The sequence below is a fragment of the Scyliorhinus canicula genome, chromosome 18 (genome assembly GCF_902713615.1).
Source record: "Scyliorhinus canicula chromosome 18, sScyCan1.1, whole genome shotgun sequence".
NCBI classification, from domain to species: Eukaryota; Metazoa; Chordata; class Chondrichthyes; order Carcharhiniformes; family Scyliorhinidae; genus Scyliorhinus; species Scyliorhinus canicula.
In genome coordinates, this window is record NC_052163.1 from 15,038,390 (window position 1) to 15,064,409 (window position 26,020).

General features: G+C 46.1%; 2 protein-coding genes across 7 annotated transcripts in view; one reads left to right on the forward strand and one right to left on the reverse strand.

The window, feature by feature from the left end:
• Positions 1-3,364: 3,364 nt before the first annotated feature.
• On the reverse strand, positions 3,365-21,329 carry tk1 (thymidine kinase 1, soluble). Of its 2 annotated transcripts, XM_038777282.1 has the most exons (7): positions 21,083-21,325; positions 20,724-20,755; positions 16,622-16,735; positions 12,926-13,019; positions 7,687-7,776; positions 6,642-6,761; positions 3,365-4,523 (listed from the first exon to the last, which is right to left on the reverse strand). In XM_038777282.1, exons 1-7 carry the CDS (start codon positions 21,146-21,148, stop codon positions 4,323-4,325), a joined length of 717 nt encoding a protein of 238 aa, XP_038633210.1. In that variant the 5' UTR covers positions 21,149-21,325; the 3' UTR covers positions 3,365-4,322. The 2 variants fall into 2 exon arrangements, with proteins under 2 accessions (XP_038633210.1, XP_038633212.1); XM_038777284.1 differs by lacking the exon at positions 6,642-6,761 and having other exon boundaries at positions 21,083-21,329.
• A 413-nt stretch (positions 21,330-21,742) lies between these two features.
• afmid (arylformamidase) overlaps positions 21,743-26,020 on the forward strand; it is a 63,503-nt gene continuing 59,225 nt past the window's right edge. For 2 of the 5 annotated variants that reach the window (XR_005457976.1, XM_038777277.1), the window contains exons 1-2: positions 21,830-21,912; positions 21,993-22,136. Coding sequence is in view for 4 of the 5 variants with exons in the window: in XM_038777277.1 (XP_038633205.1) it covers positions 22,023-22,136 (114 nt within the window). In the remaining variant the exon portion in view is untranslated. Of the gene's footprint in view, positions 21,808-21,829; positions 21,913-21,992; positions 22,137-26,020 lie in introns of those variants that run through there. The other 3 variants (XM_038777274.1, XM_038777276.1, XM_038777275.1) reach the window with 2 other exon arrangements.

Below are 26,020 nucleotides of genomic sequence, written 5' to 3' on the forward strand. Positions count from 1 at the left end.
CAGGTGTCCCTGGAAGGGGAGCATGGGGTGTCCATGGGCACCAGAGACGGAAGGTGCCTAATTGACCCATTTAATCATTAGTTTGATGTTTTAAGTTTCATTTGTGATTTGTTTAAGGCCCTTTAAGAGACTGCTCCTTTTCATTTGTTCCTCAATTTATTTTATTTGTTTTTCATACAAAATAATTGGGAGTTCCAAGAAAGGGAACTTGGATTTGGAGCTGCTGCTAAACAGCCTTTCCCTGAGCAGCAGGTCTTGGGGGGACTTTTGTGGACTCTGGTCTACAAACAAGCCAGTAAGGAACAAAATCTTTATTGGTTTGGATTGCTTGGCTATTGAGAAGCAAGAATGTTCTGGACTCTCATTGCCGACCTGCAGACTTGTGCTGCAGGGCCTAATTTGCCTTAACACATTTCCACCTGAAGCAAGGAGCCAGTTCTCCTGCTGGAGCAGCCTTCTCTTGGGAGGTGCCTGGAAATCTAGGCACGAGGCTTCAGGGACTGGGAGAGATTTTATTTTGGGAAATATGAGGTGAAGACACAACATCATTTTGGACTAAAGCTGGGCTGAAGATTCTGTAATCCAAACCCAGCTACCCGACAGAATAAACAGCCAGTCAACACCCCCCTCATCTTCACCCGAGCTGGGCATCCGCCATCTTCCCTCTCTCCTCTTCTTTCTTATAACCACACCTGGGCGTCAGCACCATTTTTGTAACGACATACTCTCTCTGGCCTTTTTTTCAGATAATTTATATAAATATAGCAACGGCTAGGGGTGGGTGTAACACCACCTAAATGGCAGGACCCTCCATGACCACCTATGCAGGAGTGGCAGCTTCTCAGGCCCCCGTCAGTCCTGTGATCCCATCACCTTTCAAATGAGTGATTAGGAAGCTTGGGGGTCAAGTGCTACACCCAGCCCAACATAACTATCGAAGAGTACGTGAAGGCAATGGGCAAAATTGTTGACCCCCCACCCTGGGCCACTGTTGTTGCTTCAAAAATAAATGGCAAAGCCATTTTTTTTTCCTGAAGGCTGAGCAGGTGGTTCACCTAATAATTTTTTTTGTCACAAGTAGGCTTACATTAACACTGCAATGAAGTGACTGTGAAAAGCCCCTAGTCGCACCATTCCAGCGCCTGTTTGGGGAAAAGGGGCTCATGGTGGGTGGGACCTTCTTGGCAGTGGACCCTATTGAGGCCTCATTTTATCTTAACACCCCACCCTTTATCCTCACTGAGCTCCTCCTCCCCCACCATGGTCCAGGCTAGGGTGGTGCCAATCCAGCTCAGTGTCAGGGAGGCCACCCTCCACCACCAGGTCTTTTTCTGCCTGGCCTGGGAGGGGTGCACAGAGGGAGGCGTCGCTGTCTTTCACAATGGGACATCATATAAAACATGCTCGATGAGCATAGGGTGCCGATTGTCAGAGGCATACTGCCAAGCTTTTGTTTAAATTCAAACCAGGCAGGTTGGATTGGTGAAGACTTTGCAATAGAGAAGGAACCAGGGAATGGCTGTCACCCAAACATTTGTTCAATTGAAAAAAGCTCGATGTGTGGACATGTTCTTTCTGTAAAGGACAGGTCCCTGACTGTGGATCTGTGAAGCTTCTAGTACAGGTTAAGTGAACTACACTTGCTTAGCTAACAATCACATTCGCAGGAAAAGTGCAGACTGTGAATTCTAATCTATAAAATTACACATTAAATGGCAGTCACAATGAAGACAGACCGTACAAATTGACTTAGCAATTTTCTTAGCATTTGGGTCTTCAATCTCACTCACGAAGTCCTTCAAAATTCCATCTTCCTTGAAGAACCTCAGCTCTTCTTCGAGGGTTTAGCCTGATCCCCAGCCAACAGAGGCACACAACTAACCAGAGCTCGACAGGCATGATTTTCACGAACAATGTCATCAGTCTGCAGAACCTCAACTCGGGCTGCATGGCATTGATCAACTAATGTTATCGTCAAACAGACAAACAATTTGCCTATTCTCAGTTTCTGAATCTAGCCTGTCTTCTTCAGCTCGTCTCTCTACTGCAACCCTTGCCCGCCCGCCTGCAACCGTTTCCCTTTATGGCTAGGGTCTGTCTCCAAAAAAAAAGTACAAGCTTGAGAACCACAGGTTCCATTAAAATATAAAGCAATTAATAGATGAGCATTAGGCAGGACCAGTGGACATACTACAATAGACAAATTAATTCACTATTTTTTTTTAAAAATAGGAAAAACGAAACAAAGAATTGGAGATGAAGCCCTCATTCTACTCATTTAAAAAAATATATAAATTTAGTGTGCCCAATTCATTTTTTTCCAATTAAGAGGCAATTTAGTGCGTCCAATCCACCTATTCTGCACGTCTTTGGGTTGTGGGGGCGAAACCCACGCAGACACGGGGAGAATGTGCAAACTCCACACGAACAGTGACCCAGAGCCGGGATCGAACTTGGGACCTCGGCCATGTGAGGCAGCAGTGCTAACCACTGTGCCACCGTGCTGCCCTAAATTCTACTCGTCTAAGTGACAGTGCTAAAACAGATTGGTATATTCTGGGCATTGACAGTCGTTAGAGTTTTCAGATTGCCAGTAAAATATTATCATCAATACTTCAGCCCCAATTGCAGTGAAGTTACCAACATATGGGGCTGGATTCTCCCAAAATGGGACTATGACCCCCATGTCCCCACGCTGGTGTAAAAATGCTGGCGTTCCACGCTGGAGTTTCCTCAAAAAAAGATAAGCCAATTCAGTCACCTACAGGGGGCTAGTAGGGACCCAGAGAGATTCATGCAGCTTTAGCTGCAGATACTGGACCCCGCACTTCCGGTTTCAAGTCCACGAATGCGCACAGCAGCGGCCTCACCGAAGCGCCATGGCGGACTTAGACCGTGGAGGCAGCTGAAAAATGTAGCCCCCCCCCCCCAAATCAGCCAGACGCCCTAAGACCCAACCAGCCCAATCTGGTGTGTCGTGTCCCCCCCTCCCCCGGGTGCCCGATCTCTCTCTCTCCCCCCCCCCCCCCCTCATCCCCTGCGGACCGAGTCCGCAGCCGCTACGCGTGGTTCCCGAACGGCAATAGGTGGTTAGAACCACGCCGTTGGAACTCAGCCGGTTTGGAGCAGAGGATCGCGAGGCGTGCCTCTGGCAATGGAGTACTCCGGGAACACGCCGATTCAGAGAATTGCCGGACACCGCCGGGCCGGAGTTCGGCGTGAAAATTGATTCTCCACCCCCAAGCCAAACGGGACTCCGGCGCGGGGCTGCGGAGAATCCAGCCCCTGGCTTTCGAAGCCATGGCCCTCAAAATATATGTCCATAATACCAAACCTTTAGTCAGGAACACAGTTACAGTAATGATTTCGCAGTTGAATAAATATGGTGGTTAATAAAAACAAGGTTTCATTTTCCTTTAGCACTCTACGCGGCAGTTAATGACAGTCCTACACTCCAGCAATCAATAGCCACAAAGTTAATTATTTCCAACAAAACACAATGAATCTTGTCACACTAAACTGCATTGGAATACCAGCTAAAGAACACATTGGGGACTGGAAGGTTTTCTTTTTGTTCCTGTTTCAGAGCTAGTAATTATTGATGATTGTGGCCACTGAACTGTGCTGTACATTTCCTGTGTGGCCATTTTAATAAAGCAGACTGAGTAACTAATTATAAAAAGCTATTAAAAATATATAAAATGTGCATATCTATAATTTAAAAAACTAAACATTAGCTGTACTGCTGCAGCACATCTTTGGGATAGGGGAGGGGGCATTCTCATAGATTCTGTTCATCAGTCCAGTGACTGCTGGAGGGTGCGTCCATTATGAGCAACAGGTGAAAGGATAATTTAGTTTGGTAGCTGGCAATCATAGCGTACTCACATGGAGCATAAGCAGGGTAGAAGAGAACAGAGCCAGTACTTCGGTCCCAGTTAAAATGCAACCGGAGTGAAGCAAAGGGACTTTTTGCAGATATTGAACCAGTGTAGCGTGTATAAATAAGTATGCTGCAGTTTGCAAGCAAGAGAAAAAGACGCAATGCTGCTTTCACCAATCCCTGTAGCATCTGCAGGCTCCAACCAGTCCCCAAATGAAAGTGCAAGTGTGGAAGTAGGGAAGAGGGCAGAATTAACCTCGACTGTGATGTCTCAACACCGTAACATGTCCAGAATCGCATGAGGTTCTTTGCTTGGTGCTAAGTGCTGAAGAGTTGTCAATGGCAGAGGGAACACACCCAATTTAAGGCAACACCTTAGAAGAGGAGGAGAGAAAGTTTGGGGATTGTGGGTAGGGGAAAGGAGGATTAACTTCAGGAGTTAGACGTGCAGACTTTCAAAGAGTTTTCTTTGTGGTTTGCTTTGCTGGGTGGAGATGAGATGTTTCAAAGCTACACGTTGATCAGTTCCCTCTTCTTCACCGTTCTCCTTATTACTCCCCATATCGAACAGTCTATCATTTGCAAAGTAGCAGGACCTGCAGGTTGCTCGGTACATGTCAGTTCCACCAATCACTTCCACCTGATGGGACACAAAAAAAAGTTACTAAACTAAATCATGGAGAACATAGCCAGCATTTATTGCCCGTCCCCAATTGCCCCTTGAGAAGGTGATGGTGAGCCGCCGCCTTAAACCACTGCAGTCCATTGTAGGCACACCCACAGAGCTGTTGGGAACAGCGTTCCAGGATTTTGACCCAGGGACAGTGAAGGAACAGCGATATATTTCCCAGTCAGGATGGGGAGTGGCTCGGAGGGGAATTTCCAGGTGGTGGTGTTCCCATGTGTCCACTGCCCTTGTCTTTGTAGATGGCAGCGGTCATGGATTTGGAAGGTACTACCAGAAGAGCTTTGGTGAGTTCCTGCAGAGCATCTTGTAGATGTTACACACTGCTGCTGCTGCTGTGTGCCGGTGGTGTGGGAGTGAAAGCAAGCTTCAGTGGCATTACCATCATCAAAGTATTTTCCCCTAAATTGTATCTTAATTGGAAAAAAAAAATGAATTGGGTACTCTAAATTTATAAAAGAAAAAAAAAATCAAAGTATTTTCCCAATTCATTATACTCAATTTATCCCTCATACCGTCATAATTGTCTTTATTCAGATTCAGGACCCCATGTTCAGAATGAACTACATCGCTTTCAAATTCAATGTTAAATTATCACATTGTGTCACTATTTCCCAATGGCACCTTTATAGCAAGGTTATTAATTAGCGTTTCTCATTCGATAATACTAAATGTAAAGTAGCTCTTTCCCTAGTTGCTTCCTCAAAGTATTGCTCCAGAAACCCATCTTGTACACACTTCACGTCCTCCAAGGCTTTAGTATTTGCCCAGTCTACAAGTAAATTGAAGTCCTCCATTATTATTGTATTAACCAGGGCAGCACAGTGGCGCAGTGGTTAGCATTGCTGCCTACGGCGCTGAGGACCCGGGTTCGAATCCCGGCTCTGGGTCACTGTCTGTGAGGAATTTGCACATTCCCCCCGTGTCTGCGTGGGTTTCACCCCCACAACCCAAAAGATGTGCAGGATAGGTGGATTGGCCAAGCTAAAATTGCCCCTTCATTGGAAAAAATTAATTGATTACCCTATATTTCTTTTTTAAAAAGTAAATGATCTCTGCACTCATCAACCTGTCCTGCCACCTTCAATGATTTATGTGCATACACTCCTAGATCGCTCTGCTCCTGCACCCCCTTTAGAACTGGACTCTTTGGGCGCAATTTAATGGCTGCGTTGTGTCCGGCGAGAATCCGTGCAGGCCAGTTCGATCGCGGGAGAGGCCCAAATCGGGATTCACATCTGAGGCCAAGTGGTTTGCATTCTGACCATCGCTCCAGTTGTCGGGTTCCGGTTCCTGCCTAGTCGTGGCGAGAAACCAATAATCACTAATTGAGGCCAATCTCCATTTCATTAATGAGATGGACGCCCTATCTAACGGCCCCCTGGAATCTAACCGGCTCCCCAGTCAGAAGTCATGCAAGCCCCGATTAATACTGGTCAACACAAAACATGGACCAGACGGAAAGGCCCCATGTTGGGGTGTGGGGGGGGGGGATTCCCTTAGGTCATAGGAGGCCTCTGGCTGATCAGGGACAGGACAGGGTGGCACTGTGGCTCTGTTCCTGGCACACTGGCAACTGCTAAGGCAGTGTGGCACTGCCCACGAAAGGGGGAAGAGTATGAAGGGTAGTGTGGAGTGATGGCTGGGTCGGAACGGACCACCAGAAGTTTGGGAGGATGGGGGGTCCTGAAAAGGAGGACTGAAAAGGTGGCGGGGGGGGGGGGGGGGGGGGGGGGGGGGAGAGGGGGAGTGTGTTTCTCTGGAGACATAAAAGATCATGCAGTTCTCGAACCTGTATAAAAGGTCTCAGCCGAGGTACCAGCGCAAGGATTACTATTGGCCTGAGCCCTAAACTGGGACACAGGAAACTCGACCGACATGCACGTGACCTTTGGTAGTGCCTCAATCATACTAAATGGCGGTACCTCCTCTCTCTACCCAGGGTCACACACAACGAACACACACTTGGCAAGATGCTGGATGAGGCCCAGGATCTCAGGAATGGTTTCTTCAGGAGGGGGAAGAGAGCAAAGGAACAGCCTAAAAAAAGTGGAGGGACAGAGAAACACAAACCTCTTGTTCAGCCCCCAGTCTCTTGGTATATGCAGCTTCCCCGTAGCACTCCATGCACACTGCACTCAGTTTCACTACACTCTCGGCCAGGGGAACGAGATTCAGAATGTTGCCAAAAGCCTAGAGAAACAAACAGAGCCGCTCAGCATCGCATTCCAAAAACAATGAATAGGTTTTGACTCCTTCACAAATCGCTGCCACACAGCAAGTATTCTGTTCTTTTCTCTGATCACTGCAGTCAGGAATGAGAAGATCCTGGGATTAACTTTCAGGTGCCACAGGGCGGGCAATGGATGTGGTGGAACAGATTTACCAGGGATGAGCAACTGCAAACGTGTGGGGAAACTGTATCAAGCTGGACTAGTTCTCCTTGGTGAAAAGCTTTTTAATGGGAACTTAAATTATGCTTGTGACTACCCTTCCCACCCACTTCAACGCTGCTATTCCTGGACTGAGGTGGGTTGGTGATCAGTTTACAATCCGGGTCACAGAACTACTACATCTTCGCCCCCACCCCACAAACCCCAAAACACTTCCTAAGGGAAGGGGTCTGACCCCTGCTTCAAAGTGTGAGCAGGGTCAGGAACCCGATGGAAATTCCTAGTGGTTTCAGAGTATATTTCATAAAACGCATTGTTTCCCTCTCCGATACAAATTAAAAAATAAATATATTTAGAGTACCCAATTCCCCCCCCCCCCCCCCCCCCAATTAAGGGCAATTTAACATGGCCAATTCACCTACCCTGCACATCTTTTTGGGTTGTGGGGGGTGAGACCCACGTAGACACAGGGAGAATGTGCAAACTCCACATGGACAGTGATCCGGGGCTGGGATCAAACCCGGGTCCTCAGCGACGTGAGGCAACAGCGCTAACCACTGTGCCACCGCGCCACCCTCCTTCTAAGACAAAATTAACTGAATTAAATTCAGTTGTTGTAAAAGATATGGTTATAATATTGAACATGTGGCATGTAATTTGAACAAGATGTATTCTTTTGGCCCCACTATGTGCAGTTGCACTTTCTCCTCATGGCTTTTACTTACTCTCCTTTGGAAAGTTCCATCCAGGGCCGCCACAATCACAGTTTTTCCACGGTTAGCCATTTCCTCAGCAAATTCAACACAGTCTGGAAACTAGAGAGATAGAAGAAGAACGTCAACATCAACAATAATAATAATAATAATAATCGCTTATTGTCACAAGTAGGCTTCAGTGACGTTACTGTGATAAACCCCTAGTCGCCACATTCCAGTGCCTGTTCAGGGAGGCCGGTACAGGAATTGAACCCACGCTCCTGCCTGGTTCTGCATTACAACCCAGTCATTTAGCCCACTGTGCTAAACCAGCCCCAATGTCCACAACGAGCACCTTTCCTCAGATTCGGAGTTAAGCAAGCCGAACAACAACAAGCAGCCTTTACATCAGCACTGTTAACACAGGAAAACATCCCCAAGTGCTTTGCAGAGTGGGTGATCAAACCCATAATCAGCCTTAAAGAGCATGTGGACCTGGTACACTGATGGTGAATGGACATCACTGATAGCTCAGTGGGCAAGTGTGCTGCCTGGTGTGTGCTGAACCAGCAAGAATAGGAAGTTTGTTCCTTCTTCTGTAATGAGTTACTTGGTTTGAGCTGTGGGACACATGGACTTCCAAAAGGCATTTGATAAAGGGCCACACAACAGATGTCAGAAAAGTTAGAATAACATGGGGGGGGGGGGGGGACAAAAGGTAAAGAGCAACGTGGGTACAAAATTGTCTGAGTATCAGGAAACAGAGATTAGTGGTGAATGGCTGTTTTTCCGACCGGAGTGGAGTTCCCTGGGGTCAGTGTTGAAACCCCCCGTTCCTCCTGATATGTATAATCCCCTAGATTTGTGTACAGGGCAAAATTTCAAAAATTACAGGTGACATAACTTGCGAGTATTGTGAACTGAGAGGATAGTGTGGAACTGCAAAAAGACATGTACACGCTGGTGCAATGGGAAGACAAGTGGAATGCAGCACCAAGGGGAAAGTGATTCATTTGGTTCAGAAGACCTTGGAGAGGCAATGTAAAATAAAGGTTTTAATTTAACAGAAATGTTTTGAAGTGTCATTTCAGACAGGTTTGGCTGGGAGTTCCTTTCCAGTTCTGTTGGCGAGTTCCCCACCATTATCTAACACTTAGTCCTTTCTTTGGGTCCAGGGGAGTTTCTCTCTGTGCTAGCCCACACTTGGAATTATTCTTTTCATTTACAGGGGAGCTGTACTCCCTGGCCAGTCCGGCTCCTCAGAGATCGGGCCGCCATTCTGAAAGGGTACCCACATCTCAAAGTGAACTTGAGGGGCCCCTCCACACACAGGCAACGCCACTCCCCTGCAACACCCCCCCATCTCTGTGAAGACACCCTGCTAAGGGGTCGCGCCCACCCCCCCGCCCTTTCAGCCCTCCTTTTCAGAACCCGCCATCCTCCCAAACGTCTGGTGGCCCGTTCCTACACAGCCATCACCTCACGCTACCCTTCATACACTCCCCCTTTCATGGGAAGTGCCACACTGGCAGATTCCCTGCCACCCAGGCACCTTGGCAGTTGCCAGTGACAGAGCCACAGTGCCACCCCGCCCTGTCCCTGATCAGCCAATATTTACCTTAGCCACTCTTTTTTGTCTTATATATTTGTAAAAACTTTTACTGTCTGTTTTTATATTCTGAGCAAGTTTACTCTCATACTCTATCTTACTCTTCGTTATGGCTTTTTTAGTAGCTTTCTGTTGCCCCCTAAATATTTCCCAATCCTCTAATCTCAGCAATCTTTGCCGCTTTATATGCTTTTTCCTTCAATTTGATACTCTCCCTTATTTCCTTAGATATCCATGGTCGATTTTCCCTCTTTCTTCCGTCCTTCCTTTTTGTTGGTATAAACCTTTGCTGAGCACTGTGAAAAATCGCTTGGAAGGTTCTCCACTGTTCCTCAACTGTTCCACCATAAAGTCTTTGCTCCCAGTCTACCTTAGCTAGTTCTTCTCTCATCCCCTTGTAATCTCCTTTGTTTAAACACAAAACACTTGTATTTGATTTTACTTTCTCACCCTCCATCTGTATTTTAAATTCCACCATATTGTGATCGCTCCTTCCGAGAGGATCCCCAACTATGAGATCATGAATCAACCCTGTCTCATTACACAGGACAAGATCTAGGACCGCTTGTTCCCTCGTAGGTTCCATTACATACTGTTCTAGGAAACTATCGCGGATACATTGTATAAACTCCTCCTCAAGGTTGCCTTGACCGACCTGGTTAAACCAATCGACACGGTCTTGAAGTAGCTGCTAATTTGCATCTGCAAAGTCACATTCTAATCCATGGAGGTGAAAAGTCTACGGAGATCCCAACAGAGACAATGGCACCCCCTGGAGGTGTGAACATCTCCTTCCTATCTCATCATTTAAAAAATATATAAATTTAGAGTACCCAATTTCCTTTCCCCCCAATTTAGGGGCAATGGAGCATGGCCAATCCACCTAGCCTGCACATAATTTGGGTTGTGGGGGACGAAACCCACGCAGACACGGAGTGAATCTGCAAACTCCACACGGACAATGACCCAGGGCCAGGATCGAACCCGGGTCCTCAGGAAGCCCTTCCGTCTCACGGCGCTATCTCATCATGATGGAGGATGGGTCATTCAAGAGTTAATAGTGGGATAAATCACATTTTCTATGGAAGAATGCCTCAATGGAAGCTGTGCAGGATTTGAGCAATTCTCTATATATCCTTCGGAATAATTAGCCCACATGGAGAGCGCTCATGTGATACAAGCTTTTGTGTGGACGCTGAAATTGAGATTAAGCAGAGAAACACCCAGGCTGCCAGAGGGAGCAAGGGTCTCCCCTCTGCAACATTTAATCTAAGGCTGAATCACACTTTGCACTAAAAGCCATTGGATTTTCTACAACAGTGGTTCCAGGGGAAAAAAAGGGAATCTACCAACCAAGACTGAAAAGCAACTGCTTCAGTGAAGAACCTTATCCTCCCTCCTTCATGGAGCTCTGGAGTCTGACACCCCAAAGATTGCCACCAGTGGACATGGCTCCAATCATCTCTGACAGGATCTCAAAAAACGAGACCCACAACCCAACTAGCTTGGGGCAGAACCTTTTTAATCTGCATCTCGCTTGGCCAAGTTTAACATCTGATGCTCTGTAAAGTTGGGTTTTTTTTCTGCACGCTTGGGGGTTGAGTGCATGTTTGTTTGCGTTAGTGGGAAGTAAGAAGTATTTGTACGGTTTTAGATATTTTTACCTGGCTGGGTTTTAGCAATAAAACTAACTCCTTACATGTTTAACTCCAGAATACCTGTCTGGCTTAATTCTTACAATCTACACTCAGCCACTGAATTGGCAGAACAGCATCCTTTTAAAATTCAAACTTGGTTAGAACCAACCGGGGGAGTCAGTTTACCATTCCTCACCTGGTCATAGCAGAATAGAGAGAGAAACTGTTTCCATTGATGGGCAGATCGAGAACAAGAGGGCGCTGATTTAAAAAAGCAATAGGAACAGGAGGGAAATCTTTTTCCCCACAGCGAGTAGTTAGGATCTGGAATGCACCGTCTCAAGAGAGTGCGGTGGAGGCAGATTCAACCATCGCAAAAGGGAATTGGATCATCATCTTAAAGGAAGAAGGCCCAGGAGTGGCACTAGGTGAACTGTTCCTTCAGTGGGCCAGCACAGACATGTTTCGAATGGCCTCCATCTGTACTGGAACTATTCCAAGATTCTATGAAAATGCAACAATTAGCCTCAGTGTCCCCAAATTGTGGGTTTGGGATAAGAATTAGTGGCAGGGGTGGGTGGAAATAAATCAGGCAAGAGGACAAATGGATAGTGTGTTGGTAGATACCAGTTAAGAGGATCGGATTCTGCAGTTGTCTCACACAATCGAGGAGCCTAGCATTCACCACCACATTCACATTAGGGACGATGCCTGGAGCAGATTTGAACCAAGTGCTAGAATGAGACAGCACCATTAGAAGCACCCTTAAAGGTTGAAAACAGCAAAGTTGCCAGGAGCTGTCAGAGGGAGAGGAAAATCCCTGTGGAGGAGCTTAAAGGCAAGTGGGAGGAGGAATTAGGAGGGGAGTTAGAGCCGGGACTATGGGCGGAAGCCCTCAATAGGGTCAATGCCTCCTCATCGTGTGCCAGGCCTCAGTCTGATACAGTTTAAGGTGGTACACCGGGCACACATGACAGCGGTGAGGATGATTAAGTGTTTCGGGGGCAGCACGATGGCACAGTGGTTAGCATTGCTGCCTACGGCGCTGAGGACCCGGGTTCGAATCCCAGCCCTGGGTCACTGTCCGTGTGGAGTTTGCACATTCTCCTCATGTCTGCGTGGGTTTCACCCCCACAACCCAAAAAGATGTGCAGGGTAGGTGGATTGGCCACGCTAAATTGCCCCTTAATTGGAAAAAATAATTGGGTACTCTGAAGTTTTTTTTAAAAAAGAAAAAAAAAAAGTTTTTCGGGGTAGAAGACGGATGTGCGAGGTGTGCGGGGAGCCCAGCAAACCATGTCCACATATTCTGGGCATGCCCGAAGCTTGGAGGGTTCTGGCAGGGGTTTGCCAGGGCAATGTCCAAGGTGTTAGGTACGCGGGTAGTGCTGAATCCAGAGGTGGCGATCTTTGGGGTGTCAGAAGACCCGGGAATTCAGGGAGTAATAGAGCCCGACGTCCTGGCCTTTGCCTCCCTTGTAGCCTGGAGACGGATCCTGTTATGTGGAGGGACTCGAAGCCCCCCCCCCCCCCCCCCCCCCCCCCGCGAGTGTAGAGACCTGGGTTAATGACATGGCTGGGTTTCTCGGCATCGAGAAAATAAAGTTTGCCTTAAGAGGATCAATGTTAGGGTTCTCCCGAAGGGGGCAGTCGTTGGTCGACTTTCTTGGGGAACTTTAATTTAAAATGTCGCAGCAGCAGCTTTCCAAGGGGGGGGGGGGTTGTCTGTTTTTTTGTTATTTTCGGTGGTCTGTGAAGACAGAGCCATTCGGGGAAATATCTATTTTCCCACAATGTTAATGTTTAATGCTTATTGTTCTTTCTGTTTTTGTTACAAAATTTTACAAATGCGTCAATAAAAATATTTAATAAAAAAAAGAAAACAGCAAAGTTTTCCACTCCAAAAAGCATCTGAATTGACTGAAAAAGGAATTTATCCAGGGATTAGAGTGAATTGCTTGGATTTCTCACTACAGTACACAATGAAATTTCAAACAAAGCAAGCATGATGGGCCACACTTACAAATTGTCCTTCATCAATTCCGATAACTGAAGATTTCTCTGCTTCTTGAAAAACCTCACTCAGCTTTGTCGCAGGAACTGCCTGCATTGTAAACCTGAGAGATAACAAAGCAAAACAGCAGCAGGTTTTACAAATGGAAGTTCTGGACTAAAAACAATAATCTTAATTCAGAACTACTGCTAACTCAATATGCCAATCAGAGGATGACAAATTACAAAGCTGCACGGTCAGCACAGTAATCGTTTCAGAACGCAGACCCACTTCAGTTTAGATTCATAGCGGTGTGAAACAAAACAGGCGAAAGAATATCAAATGCGGGGTATAGGACTTTTGACAATTGCCTTGAATTATTAGTGGCTGCCACACATGATGGAAACAGTTGGAACCCGAAACCCGCCTGATAGGTTTCAAATCCTTTGTCTGCTCCAGATGGTTGCTGCACGCACACAATTGTCTCCGACTGCTTGTTGTCAAACTCAAAGAGCAACTCTGCAACATTTAGAAGCCTGAAGTATTCTAAGTGGTGGGTGACGATCAATAAAAATAGTTACCTGGAATAAAGCAGAACTGCACCTGCTGAAGGTTCCCCAAGTCACTCACCACCCTGGCATGGAAATATAATCGCCATTCTTTCACTCTAGGGGGTGGGTCATAATTCTGAAATTCCCTCCCTAACAGCACAGTGGGCATACCTACACGGCAGGGACTGCAGCGCTTCAAGAAGGCAGCTCACCACCACCTTCTCAAGGGGTAACTAGGGATGGACAATAAAATGCTGGCCTGTTTGGCGACACCTACATCCTGTAAATGATTTTTTTTTTTTTTTTTTTAACTACCACGAGCACTTCAGCTTGATAGTTCATCGAGGAGTAGTAAAATATTGTACGAGACTGTCGCAACCAGTCGGGTGACCGGGCATTACTCGCTCTATAGGAGAAATTATTTCTAACCGTCTCACTGTTACCAGAAACAGTCAAGAACAAAAGAACAACTATTATCTTCTACCTTTCCATCAAGGTCGGATTGAAGTAAACAGATTGCACAGTATCACAGCGGAAGTAGTCATCTGATGCGCCAAGACATTTTATGCAACACCTGGCAGCCAGAACATTGTAATATTTGGCAATGGGCCATAATTTGCTAATGAGCTACTCCACAACTTCACACACAAATATAGCTTTGTGCATGTAACCAGTTCATATGGTCAGCAGGCAGGAATTGTGGAGAATTCAGCTCCTGACTCCCCAAACCCTCTCCACCATCTACAATGCACAGGTCAAGAGTGTGATGGAATATTATCCCTTTGCCTGGTTCAGTGCAGCTCCAACTTAAGAAGCTTTACATCATCCAGAACAAAGCAGCCCGCCTGAGCGGAACCCCCCCCCCCCCCCCCACGGCTCACCCACCCTCTCCCCCCCCACCCACAAACATTCATCCCCCACACCACCGATGCACTATGGCAGCAGCGTGTACCATCTACAAGATGCACTGCAGAAACTCATTAAAGCGCCTTCAACATAACCTTCAAAACACACGATCTCTACAGCCTGATTATTTGAATGATTATTAGGAGAGGGAAATGTACAACGAGGCCTGGGTGTCCTAGTATACCCGTCAGTGAAGGTGAGCAAACAGGTGGGACACTTGCCTTCATCAATCGAGGCATCGATTACAAATGCAGGGAGGTCATGTTGGAGATGTATAGAACTTTGGTGAGGCCACAGCTGGAGTAATGTGTGCAATTTTGGTCACATTATAGGAAGGATGCGATTGCACTGGAGGGGGTGCAGAGGCGTTTCACCAGGATGTTGCCTGGGATGGAATGTCAAAGTTATGAAGAGAGGTTGGATACGTTTGGGTTGTTTTCGCTGGAGCAGAGAAGGCTGAGGGGCGACCTGATCGAGGTGTACTCTATATGAGGGGCATGGACAGGGTGGATAGGGAGCAGCTGTTCCCCATAGTTGAAGGGTCAGTTACGAGGGGACACAAGTTCAAAGTGAGAGGCAGGAAGTTCAAGGGGCATTTGAGGAAAAACGTTTTGACCCAGAGGGTGGTGACGATCTGGAATGCACTGCCTGGGAGGGTGGTAGAGGCAGGTTGCCTCACATCCTTTAAAAACTACCTGGATGAGCACTTGGCATGTCATAACATTCAAGGCTATGGGCCAAATACTGGCAACTGGGATTAGGTAGACTGGTCAGGTGTTTTTAATGTGTCGGTGCAGACTCGATGGGCCAAAGACCTCTTCTGCAGTGTATTATTCTGTGATGTTCAGCCGGCGATAAGGCGGCAAATGATATGCAGGCCTTCAATGCGAGATGATTCGAGCACAGGATTAGGGATGTCTTGCTGCTATTATACAGGGCCTCGCTGGAACCACACCTGGAATATTGTGTGCACATTTGGTCTCCTTTTCCGAAGAAGGGTGTTCTTTCCCTCGAGGGAATGCAGAGAACGTTTACCAGACTGATTCGTCGGATGGCAGGACGGACATACGAGGAATGAGTCGGTTAGGATTGTATTCGCTAGAGTTCAGAAGGATGGTGGTGTTGGAGAGGGGGGAAATCTCACAGGAGCCTATAAAATTCAAACAGGATTAGACAGGGTAGATGCAGGAAGGTGGTTCCTGGTGGCGAGGACCCCAGAACCAGGGGTCACATTCTGAGGTTATGGGGTAGACCATTTAGGGAACTGAGATGAGCAGAAATATCTTCACCCAGAGGAGTGATGCGCCTGTGGAAGTCATTACCACAGAAAGTAGTTGAGGGCAAAACATTGTATGCTTTCAAGAAGCAATGGGGATCAAAGGATATGGGGGGGGGGGGGTATCAGGCTATTGAGTTGGATGATCAATCATAATGGTAATGAATGGCGGAGCAGGCTTGAAGGGTCGAATGGCATCCACCTGCTCCTAGTTTCTATGGACCCTCTCTCGAGTGTTCATTGCCAAATTTGGCAGGGACTCGTCTACTTGCTTGACTATCCCAAGGAATTTTTGAAGCTCAATTATGTTCCGGGTCTGTGGAAATTCTGATTCCTTTTTTTTGTGGGTTAATGATTATTCCAGTGGCTTGTACTATGTGACCTAGAAACAAGCCACCTTCGCCGGTCCTCACTCTCGATGGGTCAAAATCCTGGAACTCCCTTCCCAAGAGCACCATGGGTGTACCTACACCACATGGATTGCAAGCAGTTCAAGAAGACGGATCACCATTAGGGATAACAAATAAATATTCACACTTAGATAATAAAAATACGAGCACTGGTCAAATGCAGACGCCGTATCCACTTAGCCAGTGTGCTGCAACTCTCAGTTCTGAGACTGCACACAATACTCACTTATCATGTGCAGGGGAGGCATAGTGGTATTGTCGCTGGACTAGTAATCCAGAGACGCAGAATCATGCTCTCGGGACAGGGTTCGAATCCCACCACTGCAGATGGTGACATTTGATTTCAATAAAAATCTGGAATTAAAAGTCTAAACATGACCACAAAACCATTGTCAATTGTCGTAAAACTCATCTGGTTCACGGATGTCCTTTAGGGAAGGAAATCTGACATCCTTACCCGGTCTGGCCTACACGTGACTCCAGACCCACAGCAATGTGGTTGACTCTTAAATGCCCTCAGGGATGGGCAATAAATGCCAGCGCAGCCCTCATCCCATGAATGATAAAATAAACAAAAACTCACTTGTCATGTGTAGCCAGGTCTTCCTTACTGTACCGAGTGTCGTTGGCATATTTTACCACAAGACAGTCGTATTGAGCAATCTGAAACCTTCTCACCCGACGCATCAGCTCTGTGCTGTAGTGGGAGAGGAAAATGAGAGTTTAGTCAGATGCACACATTGGGAGGTTGCGACTGCTCAAGAAGTCTTTGCAGAAACCACACAATTCACTCAAACTGTAGAAGAGATTCTTCTGATAGAGGCATCTGTTCAGACAGGTGAGATTGAGAACGAGCTGAGCAAACAATAGGAAACAGCAAGTGCACAGCTGTGGTTAATATTGGGAGTGAGACCCACGCAGACACAGGGGAAAATGTGCAAACTCAAAACGGACTGTGACCCAGGACCGGAATCAAACCCGGGTCCTCGGCAGTGCTAACCACTGCCCCACCTCTAGTGCTAACACTCTTGCCAGAGTCTGAAGTAAAGTTAAAGGTTCATTTCACAGACTTATAAAAATTTAGATAACCCAATTATTTTTTCCAATTAAGGGGCAATTTAGCGTGGCCAATCCACTCTACACATCTTTGGGCTGTGGGGGCGAAACCCACGCAGACACGGGGAGAACGTGCAAACTCCACACGGACAGTGACCCAGAGCCGGGATCGAACCTGGGACCTCATTTCACAGACTTGAGCTAATTCTTGAACTTTATATAATGGATTATAATATCCTCCTTCCTGTTGTAAGAGAGGAGGATAATTATATAGCAATAGAGGTAGGCAATTGGTTAGTAACTTTCTAATTTTAAGACAGTAAATTTTTGAGTGAGTCTGTTTGGGTCCCTACAGCAATTGAACAATTGATTTATTCGAACTTTATATCCCCGGTTAATCGACCAGAGAATGGTTTGGAATTTTGTGTTGTTTTACACAAGCCGAGAAGTCAGTTTCAAATAAAAGTGGTGATTGCAGTTCAGTGACAGCCTTGGCTTATTTGTAATATTTTCACCTCAGGCAGATTTTGTGGTTCAAAGCCCACTTGAGACTTTTTTAAAATTTAGAGTACCCAATTCTATTTTTTTCCCAATTGAGGGACAATTTAGCGTGGCCAATTCACCTACCCTGCACATCTTTTTGGGTTGTGGGCGCGAGACCCACGCAGACATGGGGAGAACGTGCAAACTCCTCACGGATAGTGATCCGGGGCCGGGATGGAGCCCAGGTCCTCGGCACGTGAGGCAGCAGTGCTAACCACTGCACCATCTCGAGACTGGCTGTCACGGGAGTGTCCCTTTTGTCTTATCACATGGCGTCAGTGATGTCATTGTGTGGGTGGTGCTGGGCTGTGGCTGAGTTTTTACTTTCGTTTTCGCATTTGGCTGCTGTAGACTCAGACAGAGAAGTATTTTGGCCTGTCTCTCTATTTTCAATTTGAAAAGCATTCTTCCAAGGAAGAAACCCAATGAATATAGATATCTATTGTTTTGGTAAAAAGTTTTTTTTTTTGCTTATGGGATCTTGTTATTGAATTGGAACAGTTAAAGGTGAATTCATTAAGGGTTATACATAGAATACTGTAGCTGTGTGGGGTCTTTATGTTTGTTGTTGATAAAAATTCTTACCCTGGGTGTTTATACAAATGTTAACTAAATTCGTAGAATAAAGCTCGTTTTTTGATTAAAAGCGCCGAAGAACTCGGTTGAATAACATCTGAAAGACAGGCTTGTGTGCTCATCATAACCAAACTCAATAAACAGTTGTAGGTCAGATGAACTCCACGATAGACTTTGGAGTTTTCTAAACCCTGATCCATAACATGGCCTACCACAATAATCCTAATTAACAACCCGCCTCAACAATAGTATAAGCAGGGTGGCACACAGCACAGTGGTTAGCACTGGGACTACGGTGCTGAGGACCCGGGTTCGAATCCTGGCCCTGGGTCACTGTCAGTGTAGCTTGCACATTCTCCTCGTGTCTGCGTGGGTTTCACCCCCACAACCCAAAAAATGTGCAGGTTAGGTGGATTGGCCACACTAAATTGGCCCTTAATTGAAAAAAAAAAATAATTGGGTACTCTAAATTTAAAAAAGAAACAACAGTGCAAGCAGCTCATGAATTTCTCACCAGGATTGAGATCATTCAACAGCAGAGAGTCCACCTGTCACCATACAGGGCAAACAAGTCACCATGAATGTCCCTGTGTAGTGTCGGATGATTAGCGGCACATGTTGCTCTCATTAATGGACCAACAGAAATGCAGCAAATCAAGTCTGTGCAGTATAAATTAGCATTTGAGCCACACACATGGTAGACAATGATCACCTCCAACCAGAGAGAATCGAACAATTTTTCCTGAATATTTAATGGCATTACATTCACTGGATTCCCCCACTATCAACATCCTTCATGTTACCATTGAACCAAAACTGAACTGGACCAGCCTTATAGATAGAGGCTACAAGAGTAGGGCTGTAGATGGGAATTGAGGTGAGTAACTCAGCTCCTGGCTTCTCAAAGCCTGACCACCATCTACCACGCTCAATTCAAGAGTGTGATGCAATACTCTCCACTTGTCTGGATGAGTGCAGCTCCGACACAATCAAGGACAATCACACCATTCAGGACAAAGCAACCCACTTGTGAGTTACCCCATCCACCACCTTAAACATTCACTTGCTGCACCACCATGCAATGTGGCAGCAGTGTGCACCATCTGGAAGATACCCTTCCGCAACTTGCCACGGCTCATTCGATTGCAGTCTCCAAACCCAGGGCCTCAACAAACCGGAAGGACAAGCTCACATGTGAAAGGGAAGCACGGTGGCTCAGTGGTTAGTACAGGGACTACGGTGCTGAGGATCCGGGTTTGAATCCGGGCCCTGGGTCATGCCCCTATACCTGTTATCTGCTCCAGCCCTACAATCCTCTGACATATCTGCAGTTCTCTAAACTCCACCCTTTTGAGCATCCTGATTTTAGTCACTACACCACTGGTGTGCCGCCTCAGTTCCCTGGACCCTAAACTTGGAAATTCCCTCCCCTAAACTTGGACAGCACGCACAATGGGTGGCGTGGTAGCACAGTTGTTAGCTCAGTTTCTTCACAGCTCCAGGGTCCCAGGTTAGATTCCTGATTGGGTCACTGTCTGTGCGGAGTCTGCACGTTTTCCCAGTGCCTGTGTGGGTTTCCTCCAAGTGCTCTGGTTTCCTCCCAAAGTCTAAAGATGTGCAGGTTAGGTGGATTGGCTGTACTAAATTACCCTTAGGTCAGGTGGGGTTATGGAAATAGGGTGGAAGTGTGGATTTAAGTGAAGTGCTCTTTCCAAGAGCCGATGCAGACTCAATGGGCCGAATGCCCTCCTTCTGCACTGTAAATTCTATGAAACTTCTCTTCTGCTCCTTAAAGCCTACTTTTTAAAGCGAGTTTGTGGTCACCCAACATAACCGTAGGTAGCTGGGTGCCAAGCTTGCTTTTAAACACCTGGGCATTTTCTTTTTGGAACATTTCAAGTTAAAGGCCCTATATAAATGCAAGCTGTCGTGGTTAATGACTCCAGTTATAGATAGAAAAAACAGATAAGGCGCTGCACAGGACATCCAAAATTCAGGTAACACACTATGAAATGAAAATCGCTTATTGTCACGAGTAGGCTTCAATGAAGTTACTGTGAAAAGCCCCTAGTCGCCACATTCCGGCGCCTGTTCGGGAAGGCTGTTACGGGAATCGAACCGTGCTGCTGGCCTGCCTTGGTCTGCTTTCAAAGCCAGCAATTTAGCCCAGTGTGCTAAACAGCCCCTTAGTTTAAACTAAGCATTTCAACAAACTGTCAGCAACATTGAGTTGAGGCTCATTTGAAATATTTCAATTATTTCCAAGCGCTGGCTACATCAGTCGGAAGAGAGAGATTTGGCGAGGAGGTGCCCAAGGCTGGGTTTGTAGCAGAGAGGAAATCAGAATGTAGTTAAGATGTCTCTCTCTCAGCGGTTAGCAGAGGAACTGAGCGGGAAGAGAATTGGCGCCGAACAGCTCCAAGTGAGGATTTTACCGGCAAGTTCTCCACAGCAATCAAATATTCCACTCAAAAAAAAATAGGCAGCGAAGAGAATGTTAAATTTGTTACCTTTTACCCGAAAACATCGGTCCGAAGATGATCTGAAAAATGACAAAATAAGTAGCATACTTAATTGACGGAACATTTAGTCGGCGCCTTCTGAGGGGGCGCAACACTGAAGTGGGACCAAGAAGTTAATTTGACAGAAATAATGTAATAAAAAACAAAAGGGAAAGCCATTTTAAATTAAGCAAGAGTTGCTTTGTGGGTCCTTGCCCACTCTCACTGATGGAAAAATGTTCTCAAATACTCACCACACAGCTGGACATCAACACTGGGAGATTCGTCTTATTGTTAAAAAAAACATGTTTCAATTATTTCTAAAGAGAAAAACTAGTTAATTTAAAAGCACGAAATCAAATCCTTACCTGGATCTGACCCTTCACTTTGCGGGGAGATGAGAGTGCACTCTGTGATGTGTGTAAACAGTTCATGGTGTCGGAAAATAAAATATAAATAGCTAACTAAATACAGGAAAAAATACTTGTACAAGTATTGGTCGAGAGGGAAAATAAATAAATTCCTCTTCCGGCATATATGAACACAAGCGAAATACAGAAGGGATACCAGGAGCTCAGCTCAAATAAATAAGCAAATCCCGCCAAAACTGCGTCAACTAGTGGGAGGTGTAACAAAAACTGTATCCAATCAATGATACACTTCACCGAGACTCCTCCTTCAATTTGATAGGCTGAGTGTCAGCAAAGAAATGCGCACAGCCAATTAAAACAAATATATGTCTAAAAGACAAAAAATCAGATAAAATATCAGGGCAACCGAAGCACAAGAAACAAAGAAATCCCCTCCAATCATTGTCACTATCAACACCAGTCTCTGCAGTGCTGACACATATTTTAAGTTTATTGACAACTCTAGAATACAAAAGAATCAGCAACATGCTAAAAACAGTCACAAAATCAGTAAAACGCCCCCCCCCCCAAATGCTCACAACTGGCAGGAAGTCAATTTACTCTTAAACTCTTAATTGATAACGGTAAGGAGGCCGTGAGTTGCCTCAGTGTCATTAATCCAAAATATCCCATTTATGGAGACGGAAAACTAATGAAACTGTGAAAGAATGGTCCCTTTAAGGGTGAGCCCTCGCGGTCCACTTGACCGGTTCTGGGCCTATCGCATGGGAACCAATGCGGAGTATTAGGAGCGGTGTCCTGGGCAAAGTGCACCCTGGAGCCAGAGAGTGAAGACCTGTTTAATGACTCTGTCCCTGTGTATATTTTACCTCACTTGTTATTAATAAACCCTTCTTACATTATACAGGAAGTCTTGCCTTGAGCCATCACATTGGCGATGAATGTAAACCGGATCATTCGCAAATCTGCAGTAGTTCAGAATTCAAGGGGGAAGGGAAAACCCTCCAAATCGAACAGAAAAGTCGAAAAGCGTGGACGGCATCATAAAACAGTGAGTGAAAAATGCCCATGATTGGGAAACCTGACCCATTCGACCAGACCTGCAGACTGGAGCCAGTATATATGTGAAGTCTTGCGTAGGATAAACTCAAACTCCTTGTTTGCTAGATTGAGCTTAATTCAATTTAAAGTGGTGCACAGAGCACATATGACTAAAATATGCATGCATGGGGTTTTCCTGGAGGTGGAGGACAGATGTGAGTGGTGTTTCAGGGGACCAGCGAACCACACACACACACACACACACACAAGTTCTGGTCCTGTCTGAAATTGGTGGGATTCTGGGAGTCCTTTTTAGGGACAATGTCAGAAATTTTAGAGTGAAGTTGGCAATATGTGGGGTATCAGAAGACCCAGGAGTGCAGGAGGGGAGAGAGGCTGACGTGTTGGCCTTTTCCTCCCTGGTAGCCCAGAGGAGAATTTTGTTGGGGTGACAGGCTCCAGAACCGCCAAGTACAACGGGGTGGGTGTGACCTGTCCACATTTTTACATTTGGAAATTAGTTTGCCGTTCGGAGGAGGGGTTCTACTCGAGATGGAGGCTGCTCATCTCCTCCTTTAAGAGTTGTTAATTGTCAGCGGGGGTAGGGGTTCTTTTGTTCTGTTTTGTTTTTTAGTTATAAAATGGGGTACGTGGGGATATGGTGGATGGGGTGTTTGAGAAATGTACAGTGGTGAATTGAGTGGTGTGTTTTGTATATAAAATGAAAATGTCCTGAATAAAAATATTTTAAAAAACAGTCCTTGACTTGTCCATGAGGAGTAGATGATGAAATGTGGCCATTGCAATTCATGATTCCAGTAATGCTGACTTCAGCAGTAGACAGTTTTGAGATCCCAATGTTTCGCATTTTGGCTGAGAAACTGCCCCGTTTCTCTTCAGCTGTGGCTTTGCTGATTTAGTTAGCTTCAACAATCAGAGAGAAAGAAATATGCTTGCAGAAAAATAACTTTGGAGGGGTGTTTGCTGCTGGCTGGCATTTGCTTCTGTGTCACACCTCGCACTAGTCCACACCTGACCAGGTTTTGCAGTTGGCTTTTATCCCGATCTTTGTATATTCCTGGAAGATGAGTTCTGCAAAGCTGTCTGAGACATGGCTCACGGGATCCTTCTTGCTGAGATGGTAGTCATTTCCCATTATTTCCCGAATCTCCGCAGGAGTTAGCAATTAATTTCTGGATGGCTTTTGTGTTTTTGATTCATCGGGAAATAGGGTTTGATTCCATTGGTGGGATTCTCCGGCATCACCCGCCTGCTGACCGGAGAATCCCGCTCGAGGTCAAGGGACTTCTCCATTGTCCACGTCTCGCCCGGGGTAATCTTGTGGCAGGCGGGGTGGAAGAATCCAATCCACTGTCTTTCTCTTAGTATCACCCACCAGCTATTCAACCATCTTGGTTTTTATGTCCATTTAAAAAATTTGCAAGTTTATAATAGAATCACTACTGTGCAAAAAAATCGCCATTCAGCCAATCAAGTCCGAAAAAACGCCCACCCTATTCCCATAACTCCACCTACCCTTTTTGGACACTAAGTAGCAATTTAGCATAGCCAATCCACCTACCCTGCACATCTTTGGACTGTGGGAGGAAACTAGAGCACCCAGAGGAAACCCATGCAGACATGGGGAGAATGTGCAAACCCCACACAGACAATTACCCAAGGTTGGAATTGAACCCAGAGGGGCAGCACGGTGGCACAGTGGTTAGCATTGCTGCCTACGGCGCTGAGGAACCGGGTTCAAATTCCCGGCCCTGGGTCGCCGTCCGTGTGGAGTTTGCACATTTTTCCTGTGTTTGCGTGGATTTCACCCCCACAACCCAAAAGATGTGCGAGTTAGGTAGATTGGCCATGCTAAATTGCCCCTTAATTGGAAAAAATAATTGGGTACTCTAAATTTATATTTAAAAAAAGGAATTGAACCCAGGTCCCTGGCACTGAGGCAGCTGTGCTAACCACTGTCCCTCCTATTTGTGAGAGTAATTTGGTGTTTTTTCTCCAACATCATGATACAGTTCCAGCTAAGGGACAAGGGTAAAGATCAGAAACAGACATTGTTAAATAAAGGAGCAGAAAAAAAGCAAAGTTAAAGAAAGCTGCATGGAGCAGATGTGAAGTAAAGTGGGATTGAGAGAAGCTCAGATGATGCAAGAGGGCAGCCTTAAGGTTGGTGACTGACCGTACTGTGGACTGGAAGGGCAAAGGTACCCTTTTGAAGCAGTGATGCTCTGAGAGAGACAGTGGTGTAGTGGTATTGTCACTGGGCTAGGCTAATGCTCTGGGGACCAGGTTCAAATCCCACCATGGTAGATGATGAAATCTGAATTCAATAAAACTATGTAATTGAAACTCTATTGATGACCATGAGACCATTGTTTTTTTAAAATAAATTTGGCGTACCCAATTATTTTTTTCCAATTAAGGGGCAATTTAGCGTGGCCAATCCACCTAACCTGCACATCTTTGGGTTGTGGGGGTGAAACCAACGCAGGCACGGGGAGAATGTGCAAACTCCACACGGACAGTGACCCAGAGCCGGGATTCGAACCCGGGTCCTCAGTGCTGTAGGCAACCATGCTAACCACTGTGCCACCGTGCTGCCCAACCATTGTTGATCATCATAAAAACCCAGTAAGTCTGCCACCTTTACCTGGTCTGGCCTACATGTGACTCCAGATCCACAGTAATGTGGTTGACTCTGAAATGGCCAAGCAAGCCACTCAGTTCAAGGGCAATTAGGGATGGGCAACAAATGCTGGCCCAGCCAGCAACACCCACATCCCATGAATAAATTTTCAAACAACTTTTCTGGCTTTAGTTTAAAAATTTTTTTTAGAGTATCCAATTCATTTTTTCCAATTAAGGGGCAATTTAGTGTCGCCAATTCACCTACCCTGCATATCTTTGGATTGTGGGGGTGAAACCCACGCAGACACGGGGAGAATGTGCAAACTCCACACGGACAGTGACCCAGAGCCAGGATCAAACCTGGGACCTCAGCGCCATGAGGCAGCAGGGCTAACCGCCTGCGCCACCATGCTGCCCATTTCTGGCTTTAGTTATGCCTCCAATCATAATTAAGGTCCTAGTTTAGGCCACTGTAGAACTGAGGGAAGTTGTTGGTGTTTTTACGCCACATGCGGCTTTTCAAGCAGTTTATGGAAGGGTCCCGAAGAGGCAATGACCTTACTCTGAATATTTTAATTGATCCATCACTGACTTCAGGGGACAACATGGTGACGTCGTGCAGATTTCATGCAGGATCTCATTGCCAGAATTTGGTACACATTATGCCCATTTAACGCTCCCAAAATGGATGAGATTCATACTAATTTTGACCACATTGTGTCCAGAGAGCTGTTGCTGAGTGAAGGACATGAGAAGTGCCTGGACTACAAATCAGGCCCACCATATAAAAAGAGCCAGTGGGCTTTTGAAACACAACATTACCCGATTCTCGTGCAGATGTATTTTCTAATACTGGTCAGTAGTGGGCTGATTAGCCACTTTCTGCCTGGGTTTCCAAGCCCAAAGTCCATTCATTGGCAGCCACGTCAAGTATTTGAGTAACGTCTGTGTGGCCCAGGAGACTTCTCACAAGCTAGAGAGGATTCCAAGCAAGTGTGCTGCACTATTAAAAGTTCAGGCTGATGAGACAGAAGTCAGGCTGACCAGGTGCCAATATTTGAGGTGCCCCATATTTGCTTCAGTCAATGTTAAATGCTTTGGTGTAAGTGCAGCAAACCATATATGTCCTATGTTTTATTTAATGTATGGAATGATCTATCTGGACTGTACACAAAGCAATACATTTCATTGTACCTCGGTACATGTGACAAGAAAACAAATCCAAATCCTTTACCGAACCCTGGCCTG

Bases quoted from the DNA above. Each gene is read 5' to 3' on its own strand.
- tk1 (XM_038777282.1), bottom strand. From the start codon at position 21,148: ATGAACTGTTTACACACATCACAGAGTGCACTCTCATCTCCCCGCAAA. The intron at 16,736-20,723 runs GTAACAAATTTA...CTCCCACTACAG, and splicing joins CCGATGTTTTCGGGTAAAAG to CACAGAGCTGATGCGTCGGG. The intron at 7,777-12,925 runs GTAAGTGTGGCC...CTATCTCTCTAG, and splicing joins GAATTGATGAAGGACAATTT to TTTCCAGACTGTGTTGAATT.